This window comes from Camarhynchus parvulus, chromosome 1 (assembly GCF_901933205.1).
Source record: "Camarhynchus parvulus chromosome 1, STF_HiC, whole genome shotgun sequence".
In the NCBI taxonomy this organism is placed as follows: domain Eukaryota; kingdom Metazoa; phylum Chordata; class Aves; order Passeriformes; family Thraupidae; genus Camarhynchus; species Camarhynchus parvulus.
The window spans coordinates 28014065-28036021 of NC_044571.1; the positions used below are offsets into that span (position 1 = coordinate 28014065).

Genomic DNA, 21957 nt, shown 5'->3' on the forward strand with positions numbered 1-21957 from the left:
ACCCCGGCATGTCCGCCCGGCCCGGCCCGCCCCGCCGCCGTAGCGCCCGGCTCCGCCCGCGAGGTACCGGGGGCGGGGGCACCCCAGCCCGGGAGGGGCCGGGCGGCGGCGCGGGGGGCGCTCGGCCGTGTGCGGGGGCGGCTCCCGGGGGCGGTGCCGTGCCGTGCCGAGCCGAGCTGTGCCCAGCCGTGCCGAGCCGAGCCGCCCGTGCCGCCGCAATCCGGCCGCGCCGCGGTGCCGCCCGGCTCGGCCGCTGCCCTGCGCTTTGTGCGTGCGGCGGGCAGCGGCAGCGGCAGCAGCAGCAGCAGCATGCGGGGGGAGAGGCTCCGCGTGGGACGCGGCGAGGCGGAGCGCCCGCGCCGCCCCGGCTGCTGCACCTCGGGGGGCAGGGCCCCCAGAGAGCCCTGAGCGCCCGGCGGTACGTAGGGGCGACCCCGGGCGGAGAGCTTCTCCCTTTTATTATTATTCTTTTGGGGTTTTTTGGGGTATTTTTTTGTTGTTGTTGTTTCTGGGAGGTGGGTGGTGATGGTGAAGGGGAGGATTTCTACTGTGCAGCGTGTGCAGGAAAGAAAACCCTGTAGGTGAAGCCATATGAGCTCTCGGTGGCATGGCTTAGTGGCTTCTTGGCTTAACAGTTTTCGGGCGGGGAGTGTGCAGGGTGTGTTTTAGGAGGGCTCGACTGCTCAAGAGAGCTTGAATAGATACGTTTAGAGGAGCAGCGCTTTCCAGGAATTTAAATGAGACCCTTTTTTTGTGGTTGCTTTTCGAGGCTGTTCTGTTAGTTCTATATTTGCTTTTGCAGATTGCTCTTATCAATAGTTAGGCAGCTGTGGTAGCATATAAAAATCGGTGTCTCAAAGGAAAAAAGAAAGTCTCGGCGAATTCACCTCTGCTAAGCGGTGTGGATCACTTCTGTGGTCTGGTTTTATGATTTATAGGGAATGTTATAGTCTCTAATGCTCAACTACCATTTCTAGTTTATTTTGTTATGGCAATGTGTTTCTTTTGGTACTAGAAAAAAAAATGGTTGGGTTACTCATTCAAGTAATTTAGTTGGTAACTTGGAGGAACGTTTAGTCATCTCATTTCAGATATGGAGGGAAATGCTAAGAGAAAGGCAGACGGCAGTGGCAAACCTCAAGGTTTAGGTTTTTGCACATTTTTAAATTTGGTTTTCCTTTTTCAGTCTTGCAAACTTTCTGAACTTTAACCCTTTTGCAATGAAACTTTCCAGGAGTGGCGTCTGCATCCAGGTAATGTTAATACATATATATGTATGTATATATCTTTTTCTTGTTTGGAAAACTTAGGTGAAAATAATTCAACTAGTTTGCACAGTGTGGGGCTGTTTGGTATGGGGAAAGAATTACCACGTTTTTTCCATTTAAAGATGGAGCTCTTGCAGTTTTTTGGGGGGTTTTTTTGGGTTTTTTTGTTTTTTTTTCTTTTTAAGAGGGTTTTATTATTTATGTAAATCTGAAGTATGGTTTAGAGGTACTATTCTTTCATGGGCAGTTTCTGATTAAAGTACTCTTTGATGGAAATCCTGCCGTGGATACCTACTAATTCTGTGTGTATCTTGCTAAGACCAACTGCAGCACTATTTGGAAAATATGTGCTATATTTGCTGAATGAGAAGCTGTGATAAAGGGTCTGGAGGTGAAGTCCCATCCATGTACTCAAACCCAAGGACTCAACACTGATTTCTGCAGCTGACAACTTTGTGGACACCTGTGCTGTAGGAGGCAGGCTCCTCTTTCCATTTCCTGTGGAAGTGCTGGATTTGAGATCTTGTGAGTGAAGACTTGAAACAATTTGTAGGCAGAAGTCTTCTCTGATTGAGTGTAGGATGTCTAAAACTCCTGGTGTGGTAGTCAGAGAACTCTTTTCTACTTTACACTTTATCTGGGCAGAGGACAGGATTTCCCAGCATTGTCCGCACTGCACATTTAGAGTTGGAGGATGTATACAAAGTGTTAGAGGTTTCTTGCAAGGTTACAGAGTTCTACATCTATGGTTTGTTAAGTGTTTTCTACCAATGACATGAAAAGAAAGGCCAAACAATAGGGAAAATGTTACAAAAATTTTTTAAGGGGAGCTGAAAGAGATGCCAGGGTTGCATATATAAACATCATAGTGGAAAGACATAATGGATGAAGTTGTGTGTTCATCTGATCTCTTGTTCTTTGGAATCTGCAAAATAATTGTTACATGCCCTTTTAGGTTAAATGTAGATTTATGCATAAGTAAAATCAGGCAATTTTGTTTCCTGATTTAAAATCAAGAAAGCAAAATTAAAAAGTAAATGTAATACTACAGATTTTTTTATATTTTTTTTTATTGCAGATTAATTAAATAAGGTAGAATAGCATCCTGGTGGTAGCACCCTAACAACTGCATTGTGAATTGATGCTGTGTGTGCTGCTTACTGCATAAACTATTGGGACATGCTGACTTTTACATGAGTTGTTGGAATGCTACTGGTCCATCAGAAATATGCAAATCTCTCTGCAGTAATTTTCAGACTGTGATTTGGAAACTTCTCTGTACTTGCTAGGGAATTGGCTAGCAGTCTGCAGAGAAGTACTTGGGCATATGGTGTAGGCTCATTTTCCATGTATTTAACTACTAATGGCATTAAAATAAGCCAAAATACATTAAATACCTCTCTAATATTAATTATCTTGTTAAGAATTTGCTGAAAATGCTATTAAAATCACAGATGTGTACAAGGGCGGTGTGATCAGTGTGAAGGCAAATCCAGGGAATAGGGTCAGTGGGAAATCTGTTGATCTGCAAAGGTTTTCTGAGATGCTGCTGTTACTTCAAAAAAAAAAAAACATCGCTCCTGTGGCATTGTAACTTTGGAACAAAGACATAGGGACTTGCTTCAAGGAATGGAAAATCTGACTTTACTGCTACTTTTGTAGTGAAAGGATCATTTTTGTTGAGTAAGGCTGTTGGCTTCCTCAACCTAAAGGTTTACAACCCTTAAATAGCTCTTCCTGACACTAAGCAGCATGCCTTTGATGTGTTTCAAGTGTGTTAGAAAGGCTGGCTGGCAACATTGGTACTGATGAATGAAAAAGAGAAATTTACAACATCAGATAGTTTCTTTAAATTATTTCCCTTGTTGTTAGTTATTACCAAGCATTAGACTGCCACACTTGAATATAATTAATGTAGTAAATGGCTTATTAGGCACCATCTGAACTTTTGCCTTGTTTAATTATAGTAGCTTAGTGCAGTGATCTGTGTACAATATTCACCCAAAATAATTGCTTTCAGACTTTTATCTGACTATGGTTATTTTTGGAGCAGCTGCATACATGGTTTTTCCCTGAACTTTGCACTTCTTAGGCTCTCTGCAGTCCTGACACTACATTTTCATTTGCGTAACTAAAAGCAGTTGTGTTTTGATTTTGCTGGTAGCAATTCAGAGAATTTTTCTGTATGCCATTCATATGCTAATGTGTTTTGAGCTTCCTTAAAATTCTCTAATTCATATTTAGATATCAATCAATCCATGACACAAATGGGAAAGTTGTGATAATTTTTTTAAGTTTTTAAATTGGTACTGAAGTTAAAAGTATTTCTTCCAGTGACATTGTATGTATTGAAAATTATGTTAAAAGTGTGAAAGGAGTGGCATGGGATGAAATCAGCACCACAAAGGATTTACAATAAAGGGTTCTGATTCAGCAAGCCCTTCTTCAAGTGCTTAATTATGTATATTAATTTCACAATAAATGCCATCTTCCTCTAGTAGAACTCATGGTGACATATTTAGAACTCAAGATCACGTGAAAAGCTGAGTACAGCTACCATATTATACCTGTAAAAACCTCTGATACTTGTTACTGGGTTTGTGAACATTTTATAATTTAGATCCATTTTTTTCTAAGGTGCAGCCATAGAAAACTGATTTTCTTGATGTGTAACACTTCTAAAAAATAGTCTTGTAAAGAAATTCAGATTTCTTTTTATCTGGTCTGAAAATTTTACATAGACTAGAATCAGTGCTTCAATAGTTGGCCTCAAGGGCAAAGCATGCCAAAATCATTCTGTTTGCTATATGCATCTCTCAGAGATTGTCTCTTTCCAGAAAGATTAACTCTTGAAGAGTTAAATATTAGGGAGTGGTTCCCAGTGTTTTTGATGAGGGTCCTTGACCTTGGAGCTCGCACGGGACAGATGCTCTGGCAGACCTTATTGGTCTGCAGAACTTCAAAGCCCTCTTTGACACCAGTCACTTTGGAGAGGCCAGTTTCTTCCATGCTGCTGAAGATAGCCAGAGGCTTGGAGGAGCTGAGGAGGTGGAACAGAGTTTAGCAGAGAGGTGTGGCAGCCTGGATTGCTGTTACATTTCACTGGAGATGCAGCCGTACAGCTGGTTGTGTGTGTGTTAGCACACTGTGCTTTCTGGAAGATGTGCTTAAGAAATCTAAATGTAAATTAAAAGTAAATGTTATTCATTGCATAGCTCTGCAGTTGTCATCAGAGCAGGAGTCACCACAGGTTTTGTGCAGTGTCTGCTTATTATATTAAATTGCATCAATGCTATCCCAGAGTAGGGTGTTACATAACTGGGGTTGTGAAATGACTATGAGTGCTCTGAGGTATCATCACAAAATCTTTGTAATAACCAAATGGCTGTTAACTTTGGAAACTTTCTTCTTCACATGTGATGTGTATTTCTCTGGCTGGAAGATATGTGGCCAACCAGATACAGAGGGCTTAGCAAGATGGGGAGATTTGTTCTGTCACTTTCTGAATCCCTTATGTCACTGATTGAGCCAGAGGCCTGGAGGGTGTAAAATTTGATGAAGTCTCTTTTTAGCATCCTCAGTTTAAAGTAACTGTGCTAAGTTCTGTATGTAATTTTGGTAGTGGAGTTGTCTTTCTGTCCATCACTGGAAGGACTACTTTTGGTCTAGTTATTGTCATATCGGTGTCTCAGCAAAAGCTCTGATCCTGTCTCTGTGAAATACCAAGTCACATCTGCCCACGATGTTCTGAGTAAATACCTTATTTGTATAAAAATGTAGTGATGTACTCTACAATCTACAATAGTCCAAAATGCTCTCAAACTTTGCATAATTGAGTAGTGAAGAATTTTCATTCTCTTGTGAGGCTGGTGCCTAGATGAGAAAATGCTAGTTAAGATTGTGTTTCAACACAATTTGGAAAACGCAGATATTTTATAATTCACTGTACAAAGCAGGAGGTGTGTGGCTCTGGACTGACAATGGAATATCAGGCTGTTCACCCTTGCCCTGCGTCAGGGAAGGGAGGTCAGTAACAAATGAAAGCTGTTACCATCTGATGGCTGCTCAGTCACCTGTGAAATGTGGTTTCTAATAGGCAGGTTTCCACATCATAGGAGCAGCAACCGCAATTAGATGAGCAGAGCCAGCCCCCTTGTCAGAAGCGTCGTTCATCATGCTTCATCTTTGCCTCAAACCGATCCTGCCAGTTAAGTGTTTCCAAACACAGCCCAGGGACCTGGGGATGCTCTGCCTGCTGGTGGAGGAAGAGCGTGTTTATTGTTGAAACTGTTGGCCTTTCTCTCCTAGAAAGGCTTAAGCTGTGGAATCAGAAAAAAGTAGAGCCTACAGCAGCATCCATGAGGTCCTGGTTCCATGTGAATAAATTCCTTGCAAAATGTTCAAAGGCTTTACTGGGTTTAGGATTTCATCCTGTGGAACATTATAGAGGGCACCCTGTATCTCCCAGTGAAGGTAGCTAATCATGTCCAGACGTGGTAGTAGTTAGCTGACAAATTGGCTGAGAAGTCAGTGATTAATTTTAACAAATGAGTTTTCTTTGAATGCAAGCTCATGCATGACAATTATAACAGTATGCCTATGATAAAATTAGAGATTTTTATTCTTTAAGCTTCAAATCTGATTGTGTATGATTACTTTTTCCAGTGTCTTAAAACATCTGCCTTTTGTGAGGAGTATCACTGGGGGAAGGGGACAAACACACATAGAAAAGAAGTGTACTTTCTTTCCCAAAATACCCTAAATACCAATGAAACGTTCAAAGCGATTGCAGAATTCCTTTTAAGTGCTAAGGAGTATTTAATATATGGTATCATACATTCTATAAGGCCTCTGGTGTCTTCAGTGAACCACAGGTCTAATATCCACTCCCATAAAACTAGTGAAAGGTTCTGTATCACCTTTAAGTGAGCTCAGGGTCTAGATCCCAGTGAATCCTAGTTTGTGTTCTAGCTGCAGGCTCCTCTTAACAGGACACTGAACTTGGGTGGTAGGAAACAAAGCTGCTAGCAAACATACCTGAGTTGGGTCATATTTTGATGTATTGAGGAAGCTGCTTTTAAAATCAAGCATGCTCGGGATAAATATGTTGTGAGATATTAGGGAGAAAACATTAAGAATAAGAAGAGTGTAGGATTTTTTTTAATAAAGCAGTGTACACTATGTGGCTTTTTTTTCTCCCCCTAAAGAGTGTGGTGCTAGCACAGAAATTGCATTATAGCTGCATGGACAAAAAGCCGCCTTTCTTAAGAACACAAATGCGTCCTATAGGAAAACCAAGCCATGCCTTGTTTTTAGGCATTTAACTTGGATCCAGTCTTGCAGATGGATGGAAGTTTGTGATCAAACCACCTTGACTTCACGCTCAGATCTTTATTAGCACAGCTGAAGGGCACAGAGTATCAAGGGTGGCTTTGCAGCAATGAGTTTGTGTGACTGTAGAAGTGTGGTGTTGACATTTCCTTTATGATATGCCACCCAATTTTCAGAATCTTATCATTCACCTATAAACCACATGTTCTGATATAAAGCGTAGTTAAAAGGTCTATTTAGTGGAAGGACAAGTTTTAGTAAGTATAAAAATGGTAGCTTTGACCAAATAGAGAAGAATGTGGCATTAACAAAGAGAACTTCTTTTCCTTTTTCTTTCTTTTGTTTTTTTAAACATGCATAACTCTCAAGCACCCTTGGATTTAAAAGGCATTTAGAGAAAGACCTTTAGAAAAATTGAAGTCTCTTTAAACATTGTTTCTTTCATTGTCTTGACAAACCTTGAAAAGTAGTTTCTGTGCCTGCACATTTCAGAAACAGTTCTTAGGGGTTTTATTATGTGCTGAAACATATGTTTATAAAAAAGACTATAACCTGGTGGAAAAAGTGTCTTATAATAATAAACCTGTCGATGGGCCATATGCTGCCATCAGTATGTTTGAAAAAAAATAAATTCTTCTACAAGTGTTAAGTAAGTTTACAGCCTGAGTGTTAAGTTAGGGTCAGACTGTGACTCACCCTTTGTGGATTGAGAGGGGGAGGAAAGTGCCTGCAGATCCTCCTCATGCTCTTTTCATTAGCTCGCAGGGCAGCGGGCAGGCTGGAGCTGGGAAGCACCCTTCCCAAAGGGCAGTGGAGGCTGGACCTCTGGGAGAGACTGAGAGTTCTCCTCCTGTAGCCTTTCCTTGGTGCTCTGCAGGTTTGTGCTGGCCCAGCACAGGCCAATGTATTTTGTGAAACTTGATTGAGTATTGTGTGGTCTCTGCTGAGAAGAGCACAACTCTGAGTTAGATTTAAAGGTGAGAGAACAGATATTTGAAGTTGGTACAAATAAAAGAGCTCTGATAAATCTCGAATTGGATAAGAAATGTGGAAAAAAAAGTCTGTTCTTGCTGTCTATTAGGTAGATAATTCTTATTTTATGGGTGTTTTTGGTGATTATAGTACCGGTTTAGGTTTTTAATGTAGGGGTCGTGGTCATTGCACAGTCTTTTGTTTTTGAAGAGCAAAAGTAAGATGCAGAAGGTCAAAGGAAATGTCATTCTTAAAAGGCACTTTCTGTGTGGGATCAGTGTTTGGTAGATGTAGACACTTTCGAGCCTATTTTACTTTGGATTCACTTGCGTAGCTCCTGTGAATGGGAGTCATGCATGTGTGCATCTCAGAAAGAATGGGTCTCTTTGTAACACTCCATGCAGAAACATACTTCACTGGGAAGTGTTTTAATAGCCAAATGTTTCCCACCACCAGTCAGCTGTGCACTGCTTGTTTTCCTGGCAAGGTAGCAGGTGATAGTCATTGTCAAAGGAAATATCAAACACTAAGGAGAATTGTTTAAAGTAGTTGACCATGCTGAAAGCTGTGTCAAGTGATACCTGTGGTTGCCATAGTATCTGTTATCAGAATCAAGATTGTGAACAGAACAGTCCCCATCAGGAGTGAATTCCTCACCCACAGTCTCTCCAGGGTTCATCAGGCAAATTAGAAGTTTACTCAGGGGAGCAAATTTGCTTCTTGAGGGCTGAAATGTTCCCCCTTGGTGTTCCTGTCCAGAAGTCTATTGCCCTGTGTAGTGTCTATGTGTACAAGGCTCCTAGTCTAGTAGAGGGCCTTGGAGACCAAAATAGTGGAGCAGAGAGGGGGAATCTGCTTCAGAAGAGGCACTCAGACCTCAGCACAGACTCTGCAATCAGCATGGAAATGCGAAATAGATTGGATCAGTAATCCATGGAGGAAAGGGTTGGGAACTATGTGGATGTTCACTGAGAAAAGTTTTTGGGTTCATCAGAGAGTAAGTCTAAGTATGGATTGAAGGAGTAGGAAGAGGACAACACTAACACAACAGGGGAGGAAACCATCTGGGTCTGGAGTTTTCTCACCTTTCCAAGAGAGGCACTTTGGTACTGGCAAGGATGGGAACCACCCCAGGACCATTCCTCTCCAGCTTGACAGAATGTCTCCCCATGGAGTCTGTAAAGTCCAGCCAAGTTCTTATACCCACTTGGACCTGAGGGAAGGGTCTTGGGCTTCCAGGCTGCCTCCTGAGCACAGCTGATGAGGTGATGGAGGAGCCTGCAGCGGGTCAGGCTGGCTTGCCTGCGGCACGCACAAGCCAACGTATTGTGTTAACAACTGCAGCACTCAGAGTGTGCACAAACCCACATTCAGTAATAAAATAGCCTGCAACTAGTCAAAGGCACCAGTAGTAGCCAAGCAAATTTGGAATGTGTAAGCCAACCATTTTTAAGTTATGGTGGGCCAAAAAAAATTAGGGAACAGTCCAAGAAATGGAGAACACCTCACTTTTCAGGAACTCTCATATCTTCAAGATGCCTTGGCTGATCTACCTCAAACTTTCCAGAGGAGCTTTCCTTGGCATGAGACCATGACTGAAATTTCATGTGACTGGTTTTACTTTGTTGAAGTTATGAAGGTTAAAGCCAGAGTTTGTTATAGAAGGCTAATCTCTCCATTAGAAATATTTGTGCATATTTAATATTCATTCCATTGTCATTGTTCACTGCTTGTTCAGACTGATTCTATTTTTGCTATTTATTTCAGGGTTGGTTTTTTTTTCAAGGGTAAGTTCAGAGCAGTGTAGGTTGGAGCCAAAATGTGCATGGCTGGCTATAGGCTCATGTGGTAAGGCAGAAGCATTAGCCCTGTACCTGCTGGAGAAGCATTTGCACTTGGAGTCCTACTGCCACGGTACTGTCACTGAAAGCTTTTTGGAGTGTCTGGTTTGAGAGATCACTATTTAGTACAGCTTTTCCTTCTCTGCTCGGTCGAAAAGAGTATCCCTGTTGGCCTAGTTATATTCTGACCTCAAGGCAAAAAATGTTTCTGATTGATGGCATTTAGCTTGGCATTTAGGGTTTCCGTAGTGGCAGCTCCTGCTGTGGAAAGCTGTGAGGGTGGCAGTGGCGTGAGATGGGGATCAGTATTCTCCATATGTGCTTTTGAGCTGCTCTTCCTTGTGTCTAAAAATCTGTAGGCTGAAATGTCTAGCTTTCAAAATTGCAAGATTTCAGGCAGGCATTAGAAAATGGAGAGATAATGTTTGTGGGCCGGGAAGTGCCTTTTATTTTTCAGCTTAGAGGCACCTTAGCGGTGACTTCTGTACTGGGGTGGGACCTGGTTGTGCACCAGCCCTTTCCTCTGCTCTGACTGCTGTTTTCTGAATGATGAGAAGACCACAGAATGCTATTGCAGATACTTGCTATTGCTGGATGGAGTCAAATGAGCAAAGGTCTCTAAATATGCTGTATTTTAAGACATTGAATTAGTTTGATTGAGCCACTGTATAGACAGAGCAAGCAGGGCTGGAACAGATGTCAGGCTGGAACGAGCCCTCACCCTGAGGCAGAGGCTCAGAGTGTTTGAAGTCACTGCTTGTCTGTATTTTTCTTTCTGGGGCTTAAGTTATAAAGCTCCAGGAGAGACTTGGCAGAAGTCAGGAGGTGCTGCTCCTGATGAGACAGGGTGCTGTGCATCACTGTTTGCTAGGGCTGCCTTTTAGGCTGCATCACTCAGCACCTGCCAGCTCTGCAGTCAATGGGGCTAGAAGGTGCTCTGTGTGTCTGTGCAAGGCCAGTGTTTGTCCTGTTTGCCATCTCTGCTGATACTGGCCAGCAGCTGTAGCAGAGGGGCATGCCTGCTTCTTGCCTAACACACCCCACACCAAAAATACAATTCCTACATTAGTTTACAACGGGTTAATTCCTGTAAAAGGGTATCTGCATAAAGGAGCGATCAGTGGGTTTTCTATTTGCTCAGGCCTTTTATTATTAGGAGCACTGAAAAAGCCAATAGAGTCAGCTAAAAATCAATGTGCCTCTATATGGACAGCCACTGAGAAGGGTGCAGGTAATGTGATCACAGCTACTTAAACCAGTGATATCAGTATTGTCTGCAAAAGCTTCAAGCACAAGAAAAACCCTATGGAAAACTCCTGGACCATGGAATTAAAATAATTAAGTCTTGCAGTCTCTGAAATATATAGTGCTCTTGCAAGCTCGTCATGAGATAAAAAGGGACACTAGCACTAGGCAGAGCACACTGTATAGGTGGAACTTGGCTTCTGTCCTGTGTGACATTAGGCTCTTTATTTTTGTGAAACAATAACTAGTTGCAGTTGAAAGTGCCCTGAGAATTCTTCAGTGATGATAGCACCGAAACCAAAGCCATCAAAGGGGAAGTGCAAAGCAAAATATGAGGATATGAAGATGCATCTTTTGTTCCTAAGTTAGCTCAGATACTTATCACTGCATGTCATTGGAGTGCCTGCATAGTGACTCTCTGCATGATTTCTTTGGTAAGCAGGACCTTGAAGGAGGAGGTCACCCCAAAGAATTTTTATCTTCTTGGTGTTTCTAGAAATAGTATATCTGCACTCTTCAGGCTGCAGGGCTGAAAAGCTTTGAGTTACACTATCCCATGCTCCCAGATTAAAGTTTCCAAGGAGTGTCATAAACCTGTTGCACAAGCTGAGAGAAGGAACAGAAAACTGCAAAGCCTGTAATGCTGCAATATTATAGTATTGTCTACTGCTGCAATAACCCTGCTGTGTTTGGAAGGTCTCAGGCATACCAGCACCATGGTTAATCAGTCAAGCAGCCAATAGTAATTCATAGCCTTGACTGCTGAGAAATTCAGCACGGCTAAGATAGACATCTGGTCCAGCTCAAGAAAGTAAAGGCATCTTCCCACAGCAGTTTGCTTTTTGACTGAGTTGCTTTAACCCTCTTTCCGATTTTTCTTACTTATTTTCTAAAGAATACTTTTCATATTTCTTTCATTTAGAGTTACTAAACAAAATGTTCTTTGAAATGTGATATCTTTTAAAGCAAAAGTTTCCTCTCATTTATTTTCTGCCAACCTGAAGTGGGGTTACAAAAGAAGACAGTTACAACTCCCATGTGCGCAAAGTACGTAGGGAAAATGTCAAGTGACTTGGAAACAGACATGCTAAATAAAACTGTCATCAAGAGAAAGAGAAATTGGGTCAAGACTTATAGCAATGTGACTGTTTTGTAGATCTTGGAGTTCAGAATAGAGGTACTACTTCTGACTTTTGGAAATCAAGGTGATTATAGTGATACAGTGGTGCCAGCGGAGACACACTGCTGTAATCTGGAGTTTTCAGTCACTGGCTGAAAAGCTGGAGAAATAGTAGCAGTAAATAAAGTACATAAAGTATTTATTATATTAACAATATTATTTTTCCAAGAAAAATAATGCTTTTAGAGAGCTAATGTTGTACACGAAAAGTCTATTTTTCCCCCTGATTCTCTGATGCCCAAGCCAAGTGAATTGATTTTAAACTGAAGTGTGCCTGTTTTGTACAAGTGTCCTTGGCAGAAAAGTGATGCACTAGAATTCACATAAACTTGGATTCTTCAGCTCTTGGAAAAGAGACTGTATATGTTACCCACTGATGGAAACATGGGCTCCTCTACACTGTGCCCTTGGGCATGTTCTGTTTAAGTGTCTTGAAAATACGTGGTTATTCCTCATGTGCTTGTCCACGCTCCGTTTGTTTATGGAGACTGTGACATTTACAGTATCTGCAGTCTGGAATACTGCTTTTGCCATAGCTTTTAATGATTATCTCCTTTTACTAAATAAAACCTTAGGAGATCTAGGCAAGGCAGTTGCGTAGAAGACGTGGCAGATACAAATTGTTAACTGCATGTGGTGATAAAGTTAGAAAACACTTTAAAGAAATCAAACTTGCCATTAGCCTGATCTGAACCATACAAATTCTTCTCCTTTAATTTCTCTTCCCTCATGGTATAAAAGTCTGCTCATTCTTTCATCAGAAATGATTCAGACCTGAGGGACACTTGTAATTTGGAAGTAATTAGTAAATAAGTCAGATAAATATTATCCATTGAGATTTGTGAAAGCACATTGGATAGGATTCTTAAAGAGCTGTATCAAATCTGAACAATTAAAGTTTAAAAAAATTATCTCTAGTTAGTATGATAAGTCCATTTCATCATAAATTAATTTACTGTTAATAGTTTCTGCTGCTTTTGGAGCAATCTGAAAGGGTTTGGGAATCTGAAAAAGTAGCTAAAATAGAAGAAAATCTCTAATAGCACAGCATATTTAGACAGAATTTTGACAGTATCCAGATTGTGAGATCTTGCTTGTGTGCAGATGTCCTCAGTGGGGTTCTGGGTCCAGAGCTGAACCTCAGATCTGTGGGTATGAGTACCCACTCCTCACTCCCCATCTAACATCAAACAATATTTCTCTTGGTTCTTGTTGGGCGTAGCATATTGTCTGCCTTCTGGTTTAAGAAAAGCTCAGTGGTACTCATTTTCTTATGCTGAAGTCAAAAATCCCTGGTTATGTGGCTGTTACTGTTCACAACTTCGGGCTCTTTAAGAAGAAACGCAGAATTTGAGGTGCATTTGAATAAATGTGGTTTGTAAGTAGACTGACCAACAGCTGCTCCTAAATAATCTTAAAATCTTTGTATACCCCTACCTAAAATTGTGGATTGAGAGGTGATACAGAATTCTCCTGGAGCTTTGAATCAATGCACTGGTGGGGTACTGGGAGCACACAGAGTTCTACCATTACCCCCTGGGAATAACCTAGTGTCTCTCATGACCATCCAGGGTATGTTGGATCTATTATCAGGTTTCACATTTGGAAGGTTTATATAATAAAAAGTCACTACAGTTACTGGAAGTACTATGAAATTATATAATGCATTAAAATGGATTAAAACATTACTGTTCCCATATAGATTTCCTTCTGTTTTATTGAAATGGTAAATTTGGTTTAATCAATTCACCAAACCAGGTTTGGTGATTGATAGGTTTAGTACTGGTGGCAGGTGTCCTGCCTGATTGCCAGCACCTTGCTGTGCTGCTGCACGCCCAAATACTGATTTGTAAGAATTTTACTCTTTTCCTAGAGCAGAGCAAGCACAACAGACTATTTTTGCATAGATACTGAAAATTTTGAAAGAGTTTGGAGCAGATTGAACACAGCTGAACACCAGAACAAGAGTCTTGTCACTGCTTGACATCATTTATGATTGCTACTAATATATTTATTTGCATTTTTATACTCGTCTTTAGTATGAACTTCAATGCATTTTTCTCCAACATTTAAAAGGACCTAACAACCTAGTGTGACGAAAGTAGGAAAATTTTGCTTTGCTTGCAGTCATCCTGTATAGTATAGTCTATATCTGCTATGGTAGCTTTAACTGTTAGTAAAACATCTCTACTAACACTGACTAGAAGTATAGATGTAAATCAGAAAATAAAAGCAAAAGTCCTGAAAATTTTAGAAATGTTAGGCATTGGTTTTTAGATCAGACTAACCTTTTCCCCCATTTATTTACTGTCTTAATGGGATTGAAGGAAGACTAAACCCCATTAGCACAATATGTTTGATAGGATTGGGTGTTGCTGAGGAATCAATCTATGTTAAAACCAGGATTTCTTTTTCGCAAGTCTCTTCTCATGTTGGTAGAGAAAACCTTCTGATTGAGTTAGGGTAGTGAATTAGGGCTTTACTTTATTACTTACCTCGTGCCTTTAGCACTTAAAAGCTGCAGGCAAGGGTTGGGGTTGTACTATCCTAGGCAAGGGTCAAAACCACATAAATGTGTCCTCTCCACCATTGCAAACCTTTTTCCTAATTCTCCCAGTGGTTGGTTTGAGTGTTGCCAGTAGGTTTCCGAAATGGTAAATGGTGGCATGGTGAGGGAAAGCTCCTGTTTCCTGGGAAGGGCACAAGCCAGAAGAGAAGCAAGCACTGTCTCAGAAGAGGCTCTCTGGGAAAGGAAGCTGCTGGGTTTGCTAGGGCAGGGTGGGCACACCCCATGTGCCCCTCGCCGCAGGTCTGGTTCTGTGTGTCTGTTCCCATAGATGCTGAGTTGTCAGTGTGCAGCAAGAGAGGAGAGGAGAGGGAGAGTTTCAGATGTTTCTCACATCTTGATGAGAGGATGGCTGTGCTCTGTGCTGGGCAAGAGGATGCACTTCATCAGCACCTTCTCTGCAGATGTGTCTACATCTCCTAAACAGAGTATGCAAAAGGCAGGCAGGGGTTTGCATGTCTCAGATGCTTAAAGGTAGTGTTAGAAGGAGGGCTTTTCAATGAAATTGGTGGTATTTCAAAGGCCTTCCTGTTGGCTGAAAATCAAGAAGTGTATAGCTAATATTTGAAATACTAAGAAATATGTTAATGAAAATTTTGATTATGCCGCCTGTTGAACAATTGAAGGAAGGGAATATAATGCATATATACTGCTTAGCTTCAGGTTTTAAAGTCAGTATTTAAATTGAGACTTTAGAGATAAAGGCACCAAAAAAACCTCTACCAAGTATCTTGGAAAGTAAAGTATTTACTCTTTCACAGACTCAGTAGTAGCCTGTAGGTTTCAGAATACAAGGTTTTAGGTTTTGTTGTCTCTTATGATGGTGAAAATTACCATCAAATGGTAATTCCACAGTTATATCCATGAGGATGGTCTCAATCTAATTCTTATCCCATCCTTCTAACTTTTATAACAAAAACAACTAATATAAATAATCTTGGGAGCTAGCCAGCTCTGTCTTGTGTCTCACCTCTGTATCTCATTGTTTTAATGGTGTCAGAGCTTTCAGAGAACCTAATCCTTTTTGTGCTACCTTCCATCTTGTAAAAGTCAGTTGTATTTGTAGGGAGTGGATGGCAAGTGCTGGGGGGAAAGACATCTTGTGTGCTGCACATGGGCATCAATGATTGACCAAGGGGATGAAGAACCCAGCCAAGAACCTTGGTTCATCACTATTGCTCATGCTAATTTCATGCTGGTAGTTGTTAGAGATTCTGATTCTTTGTAAAATTTCCAGACAGATAGGATTCAGGTTCCAGTGGTTCATGTCAGGTTAGAAACAGCTGTATCCCCCACAGAAGAGATTTCTGTTGAGCTAGTCATAGTTTAAACTAATTTTGCCCACAGCCATGCATTAAACAGTGCCAGAATGGAGAGAGAAAGAAAGAGGTGGGGGGGAAAATACTAATACCACTTCATTTTGTTTTGGGAAGCCAACCAAAATACCCCAGCTAGTGTAGGTTGGCTTATTATCAGCGTAATCATGTTAAGTATTAAAATATACAAAAAAGAGGGGAAAATTGTTTCAGTCCAGGAAATTTCATTTTTAGATTGTAATGTAACAAAGGGCTGAACTGACTTCATCCTTCAGTTTGGCAAGCCTTCTTCCAGGGTGAAATTTTTTACTCAAGCTTTTAGACTAAGGCAAATAAGCACATAAGAGGCATGTTGTTTATATGTATATATATGAATATACAGAAATGAGATGTTAACAATGATAATTTTCTAAATATCCTCCTACAATTATTTTGCTAACATAAACAAATGGGAACTGCCCCGAGATAGAGCTGAGAAACAGGGAACAATTTGTTTAACATTTTTCTTATTAGAGTTTTTAAACAAGGGCTGAGTTGCTTGCTTTCTGTAACAAATGTAAAAAGACAAACTACAGTCCAATAAAGAAGTTAGTAATTAAAAGGAAAGCAGTGCCTACAGTGTTAGAAACATACAGTAAGAACATACTTGGCAGAGGAAAAACACACTACTACACAGAGATGTGAATAATTGGTATATCTCAGAAATGTTGCTTTAGAGTGAAAAATCAAAATTCTCCAATCACTTCTGCCTGGAAGAGTGAGTGAATTTGGTCAAGTTTTTGTGATGAGATTGAAACAGGTCTTTTGTAACTGTACGCTCTGTTCATGTGTGTGTTATTATAAATGTTTCCTTCTTTAAGGAAGCAATTCAGATTGCCCTTTTTCAGGGCAATTACTGCTGTGTTAAGTTCAAGTAATATAGCATCTAAAAACATTTATGGAGCAAAGAAAAGAAGGCTTTTATTCTAACCTTGCCAAGAGCAGAAATAAAATGAGCTGTTGTGCTGGAAGTGTAGAACTGCATGAGGATTTGTAACGTCCTATTTCTCGTGGTTTAGTCTTGTGTGCAGCCTGAGATTTGTGTGATTTAATGAGACTTTGATTTGTTTATCCTGTCAAGCTTTAAATAAAAACCCTCAAAGCACTTCCTTCCTTTTTTGAATTATGTGTTTTTTGCAAGTACGGTATCAAAAGCTGTCCCTTAAAAAGAGAGAGGGGAACCCAATACAGTTATGTATGTTGGCTGGATTTTTTTTCTTCTGTTTTATTATACACTGAGTAGTATTATCCATTTCTCTGTGCCTCTCTGTCTTGTTTTGGTGCATTTAGAAGTTCCTGCCATCCTGTTCAGTTACACATGAAAGCAGAACATAAGCACAGGCTGCTCCTGAACTCTGCTTTTGCAGGGGGGATTGGGATTAAAACCTTACTCTGTGGGTGGGATATAAGTCCCACAGAAAGCCAGGCTGTGCCAAAGATGGGCATAAACTCCTGCTCATGTTGTGTGTCCTCAGGCACCATCTGTGCCTGTATGTTGGAGTGTCCCTGCATGGGGTGTGAAGGAACCTTCACAGGGGAAATGTGTGCAACCTTCACAGGGGAAATGTGTGCAACCCTTTTGGGCGCTGGTCCATTGCAAGCTCAATCTGAAAGTGCCCTGGTACAAGGGTTGTGCTCCACCTGCAAGGACCAGGATCAGTGCTCCAGGGTCCCCTTTCCCAGTCACAGGGGTGGCAGGGAGCAGCACACTGACCTGGGAGTGGCCATCCAGAATAAGGGGAAAGATGCAGCATGGGCCCTGCCACTCACCCGGGCTTCCCATCTGCTGAAGGAACGTGGGAGCCTCTTTCCCATCTTGGGAGGAATAGGGTAGGATGCTCTAGTCCAGAGCCTTCCCTCAGCAAGGCTCTCATGCTGCTTCCCCAAAGGGAAGGATGTGATCATTCTGGTGGGAGGAAGTTTTCACTTCCAGTTCTCATCCCTGTGGTGCTGAGGTGTCGCTGCCTCTCTGGCAGGTGTTGTTTTGCTCCTCCACTAGCACTATGGGTGTAGTTTATTTTCAGTCTCTCTGCCTTCCTGCCCTCTCTGCTGCCCTGCAGCCAGGCTTCCTTCTTTCCTGGCCCAGTGCCACAGCCTCCCCCAGCCCCTGCTTCTTCCTCCCTGTGTTGGTGTACAACTCACTTCCTCCTCATCGGCCTCACTGCAGCAGTAAAACTAAATACTTTAATAAAGTGGTTATGTGTGTGTGGAGGATGCACAAGTAAGTGATGGCCATCAGTCTGGTCAGCTTGTTTCCACACATGGGTTTTATCTCCAGCCAGCTTGATGTTTCAGTCTGCTTAGCATTCAGCTTCCTAGGACCTTCATGGTAATCAGATGCCCTGGGAACACCTGCAGTTCCTCTGAAATCTGCAGTTTGTGAGAGGGAAGAGAGCTGCACAAAGGTAGCACAGAAAAACCACATGCAGCTCTGTGGTTGGATCTGCAGAGGAACCACTGAGGTGGAAGAGTGGAGCCTGCTGGTATGGTGTTTGTGCAAACCTAGATCCCTCCATGACTGTGCAGTGGCATACTGAATTTCACTTTGGAAAAGTGATTTGCACTGTTTTGGATATTTGCAGTGGTTTTATATTGGTGTAAGTACAAGTGGATTTTTCCCCCTGCTATCTGGATCAAGAGACAGTGCTGTGGCAGCTGAAATATGACCAAAACCCAGCCAAAACACCCAGCTGCTAGATCTGCAAGGGCAGTGAAAATACTTCATCTGTTTCCTTACTGTGTGTGAGGGCATGCTAGGGACTGTGGCCAAAGTGGTGGCTTCTGCCCCTGGTTGCTGTGGTGGAACCAAGCTCTGTTGGCAATCGCAGCAACTTAAACAGCCTTGAACCTTTGCATCTTTCTGTGAACAGGTCCCAGAAACAGCAAAGGTGTGGCAAGAGCAAAGGGCAAAAAAGGGGTCAGAAGTAGATAAGGCTGAGTACAGGTGGTACAGGGCTCTGTGAGACACTCCTTGAGAGGCTGTGGGGGGTGATTTGAGTTGTGAAAACTGCTTGTCTTCACACAACTCTGACACTTCTGCTCCTTTGTAGTTTTGATTAAAGAGCTTGGAAGTGATTTACACTAAAGTTGTACTGAATCTCGCATGAAGTGGTATGTACCACATTTCTATAGAAACCCTCAGTTAGAATAACAAGACTGTGGTCAGCTCATACCTCTCTGGAAAAGACAGAAGTTCAGTTGTCTCCTGTGACCTGAAATTAGTGAGGAAGTCCTGGCTGGAGTGGTGAATCTCAGGGCATGTCAGAATGAGAGCTCCTCTCTCTCATGGCTCCTGAGAAAAGCTGCTGCGGGTTGGCTAGGTGGAGGTTCACCTGCAAGGTGCAGTCAGTCACTGGGAAACCAGGTTCTCCCTGACAGTTGTTGCTCTGTTAAACGTTTCCACTGGTGGTGGGAAGGTCTGCATGTGAAGGGTCAGAGCTGGTACAGCTTTTCTTTTCTATTTTTACTTCCCTCCTGTCAGCCCACACTCCGACAACCTGTATGTGGTCTGTGGGCTGTGGGAAAGCGATAGCTGGCTTCAATGCCAGGAAGCTTGGACTTGATGATGGAGCATGGAGACTAGATATCAGATGCATAGAAGATAACTTTGACCTTCCTCTAAGCCCCAGAGACTGATGCATCTAAGCCTCCATGCTCCTACGTAATAATCTAGGACGCGTTCCTTGGCAGAAACCCCACTGAGCATTTCTCCAGCTGCCGGGTTGCCAGCTTGAGTGAGTTTTACTGCAAGTTTCACTATATTTGGCAATTTTCTTACAGCCTAAGCTCCTGGAAATGGGTCATTAGTAAAAATAAATAAAAAAGTTGCTTCACTCCCACCCCCTTTAACTTGAAATCCTAGGTTTTATCTGAGGGCTGAAGAACAGGCACACTGCCTGCCTGCATCCTCAAAAGTAAGAACCTGAGACTGGTCTTTCCAAATGCTCTGACTTGGGACACTCACATTTAGTAGGTGGTTCAGGTTAGCAATATCATTATTTGAACACCTCTCAAGGAATTTTCTCTTAAGTAGATAATTAAATATAGGTTTAAAAGGCAATATTGGAAAAAAGATCCTACTTCAGATTTCTTTGGGCGTTTTTCCTTTATTTCAGAAGACAGTTTCTTAGGTTGCCACAAAAAATACTGAATGCAGTTTGACTCCTCTGAAGGAAAGAGCCAGATTTATTGGGACTAACAAGGAAGTTGTCCAAAAGAGATTCATTAATTAGGAGACCTAATCAGAGCCAATAAGACAAATGCACAGGCCATCCACAGACTAATATACATCTTTTGGCAGGCACCACTCCCCACAGGCTTGCCTGTCTGTTGCTGCCTACTGTATGGCTTCCACTGCAGAAATGATGTGATAACACTAAAACCAATTTGGCACTTTCCACATGAGAGGACGAGTGTATTCCCCACCCTGGAAATGCAGCCTCCAGCTGTCTTGCCCTATGCCAGAGGTTTCTTAATACTCTGGAATTAGCTGACTAAGAGATGCAGCAAACTAACAGAGCATTTGCTATCTGTTCAGGCTGCCTAAGCTTTCCATCAAATAAACTTTGGTTTGATTCTCAGCCCTTTGGGAATGGTTGCCCACAGCTAACATTTCCTACCCCAAATAACCCTGTGGTGACCTTTGCTGCAAAGCTGCAGCCAAGAAAAACCCTGTTTAACATAACAGTGCACATCTTAGCACATCAACTTGAACCATCCTGACCTCTGAGCTGCCAGGGTCTGTACAAATTAATTTTAACAATAGACAGCGTTGAAAGGAAGGAATGTTTCAAAGGAATTAAAAAAATCTCTCTTATCCATCTCTTCTCATTTAAGAAATAGTCAGGAGGCCTACTTTAGAAAAATGAAAAGTGCTCCTTGTTGCAAAACAATGGGCTTTATAAAGGGAGGGGGAACTCTTTAGTTTCTTGCATCTGAGCTTGGCAAGATGAAATTTCCCACAAGTGGGTGCTGCTTCTGGAAAATCAGCCTTTAATTTCCACTGGGGAATTGCCTTTATTTCCTGGGATGCCTCAAAGATACCATTGGGGTTTGCCTTTCTTTTTCATAGCTGCTGCTAAGACTTCTATTAAGCAAATAACAAAGTCTTCCCTTTCTGCCCACTTCACTGGTTTGTGCCTTGCGTCATGTTTTCCAGGGCTTTTGTGTGAATGCCCAGACTGGGAAAGGAGAAAAGCCATTCTCCATGTGGTAGCTGGAACTTAAATCAGTTAATGATTGAAGGACCCCATCGGAAGGGAGATACATAGGAAAATGAGGTCTTCAGCCTCTGGGGCTAAACAGGCTTATCACTTCTGCTGGAGAGGAAGCTGGGTTGGGTTAAGTCTCCAGTGTTTCCCCCAGGGGTAGACTTATTCCTCTGCTCCTCCTCTGCAGCAGCTTTGACTCCAGCAGTCTGTAAGTAGGGAGGATTATTACAGCGGGGGGGGTGAAGTGGGAGACAATAAAAAATGCTAAGGATAATTTAAAAACTTGTGTAGAATTGCTTTAACAGTTTAAAAGCTGTATGTTGAGCATCGGTAAAAAAGATGGAAGCTTGTCCTGTAGCATCCAGTGGACTTCAGTAATTGCACCCATGAAACCACCTGTTTTTATTTATTTAGCCAGTGTAATTTGTTGCACTCCTCATTTCTGGTTTCCTACACAAATGCTTTTCTCTTTGCAATTGAGATGTGTTGCTGAAGGCAGCACAGGGCAGGAATCCAGGGGCATCCCCAGATGGTGCTGAGGAAGATACCCCTTGAGCAGCAGAGGGGTCTGCTGCCAACAGGAGGATGGTGGGGAGGATGTGGAACGCCTGCCCTCTCCTCCCAAACATTTTCGAAGCCAGGGACTGTGAGGTGTGAGAAGCTGCAAGGGCTGAGGGGGAGAGGACTGGATGTTTAGTGTAGAGGGAGATAAGATAAACTGATATTTCTCTGAACTTCGTGCAGCTTTCGACACACAGCCTTCAAGATCCTGTGAGGTTGTAGAGGTCCTCTTGCAACTAATACAGTAATGACCTTGAATTTGCTTCCAGCTCAGCTGTACTGCTGGAGGACAGGGCATTTCTTGTGAGCAAAAAACATTAAAGCAGCACAGAGATTTGCCTGCATAGCTCCAGTTTTCAAGAGATTTGGGTATCCTTTCTGAAGCCCCACTTGCAACAAGGAATTGCAGATAAGCTTCTGCAGTATTT

The 21957-nt window shown here is 42.2% G+C and overlaps 1 protein-coding gene across 2 annotated transcripts in view; it reads left to right on the forward strand.

The window, feature by feature from the left end:
• Positions 1 to 212: 212 nt before the first annotated feature.
• Positions 213 to 21957, forward strand: part of ST6GAL2 (ST6 beta-galactoside alpha-2,6-sialyltransferase 2) — a 47968-nt gene continuing 26223 nt past the window's right edge. Inside the window, exons 1-2 of one of the 2 annotated variants that reach the window (XM_030947818.1) lie at positions 291 to 418; positions 1187 to 1253. In XM_030947818.1, coding sequence (XP_030803678.1) covers positions 1221 to 1253 — 33 coding nt within the window. In that variant the 5' untranslated portion in view covers positions 291 to 418; positions 1187 to 1220. Of the gene's footprint in view, positions 419 to 1186; positions 1254 to 21957 lie in introns of both variants that reach the window. The other variant, XM_030947904.1, reaches the window with a different exon arrangement.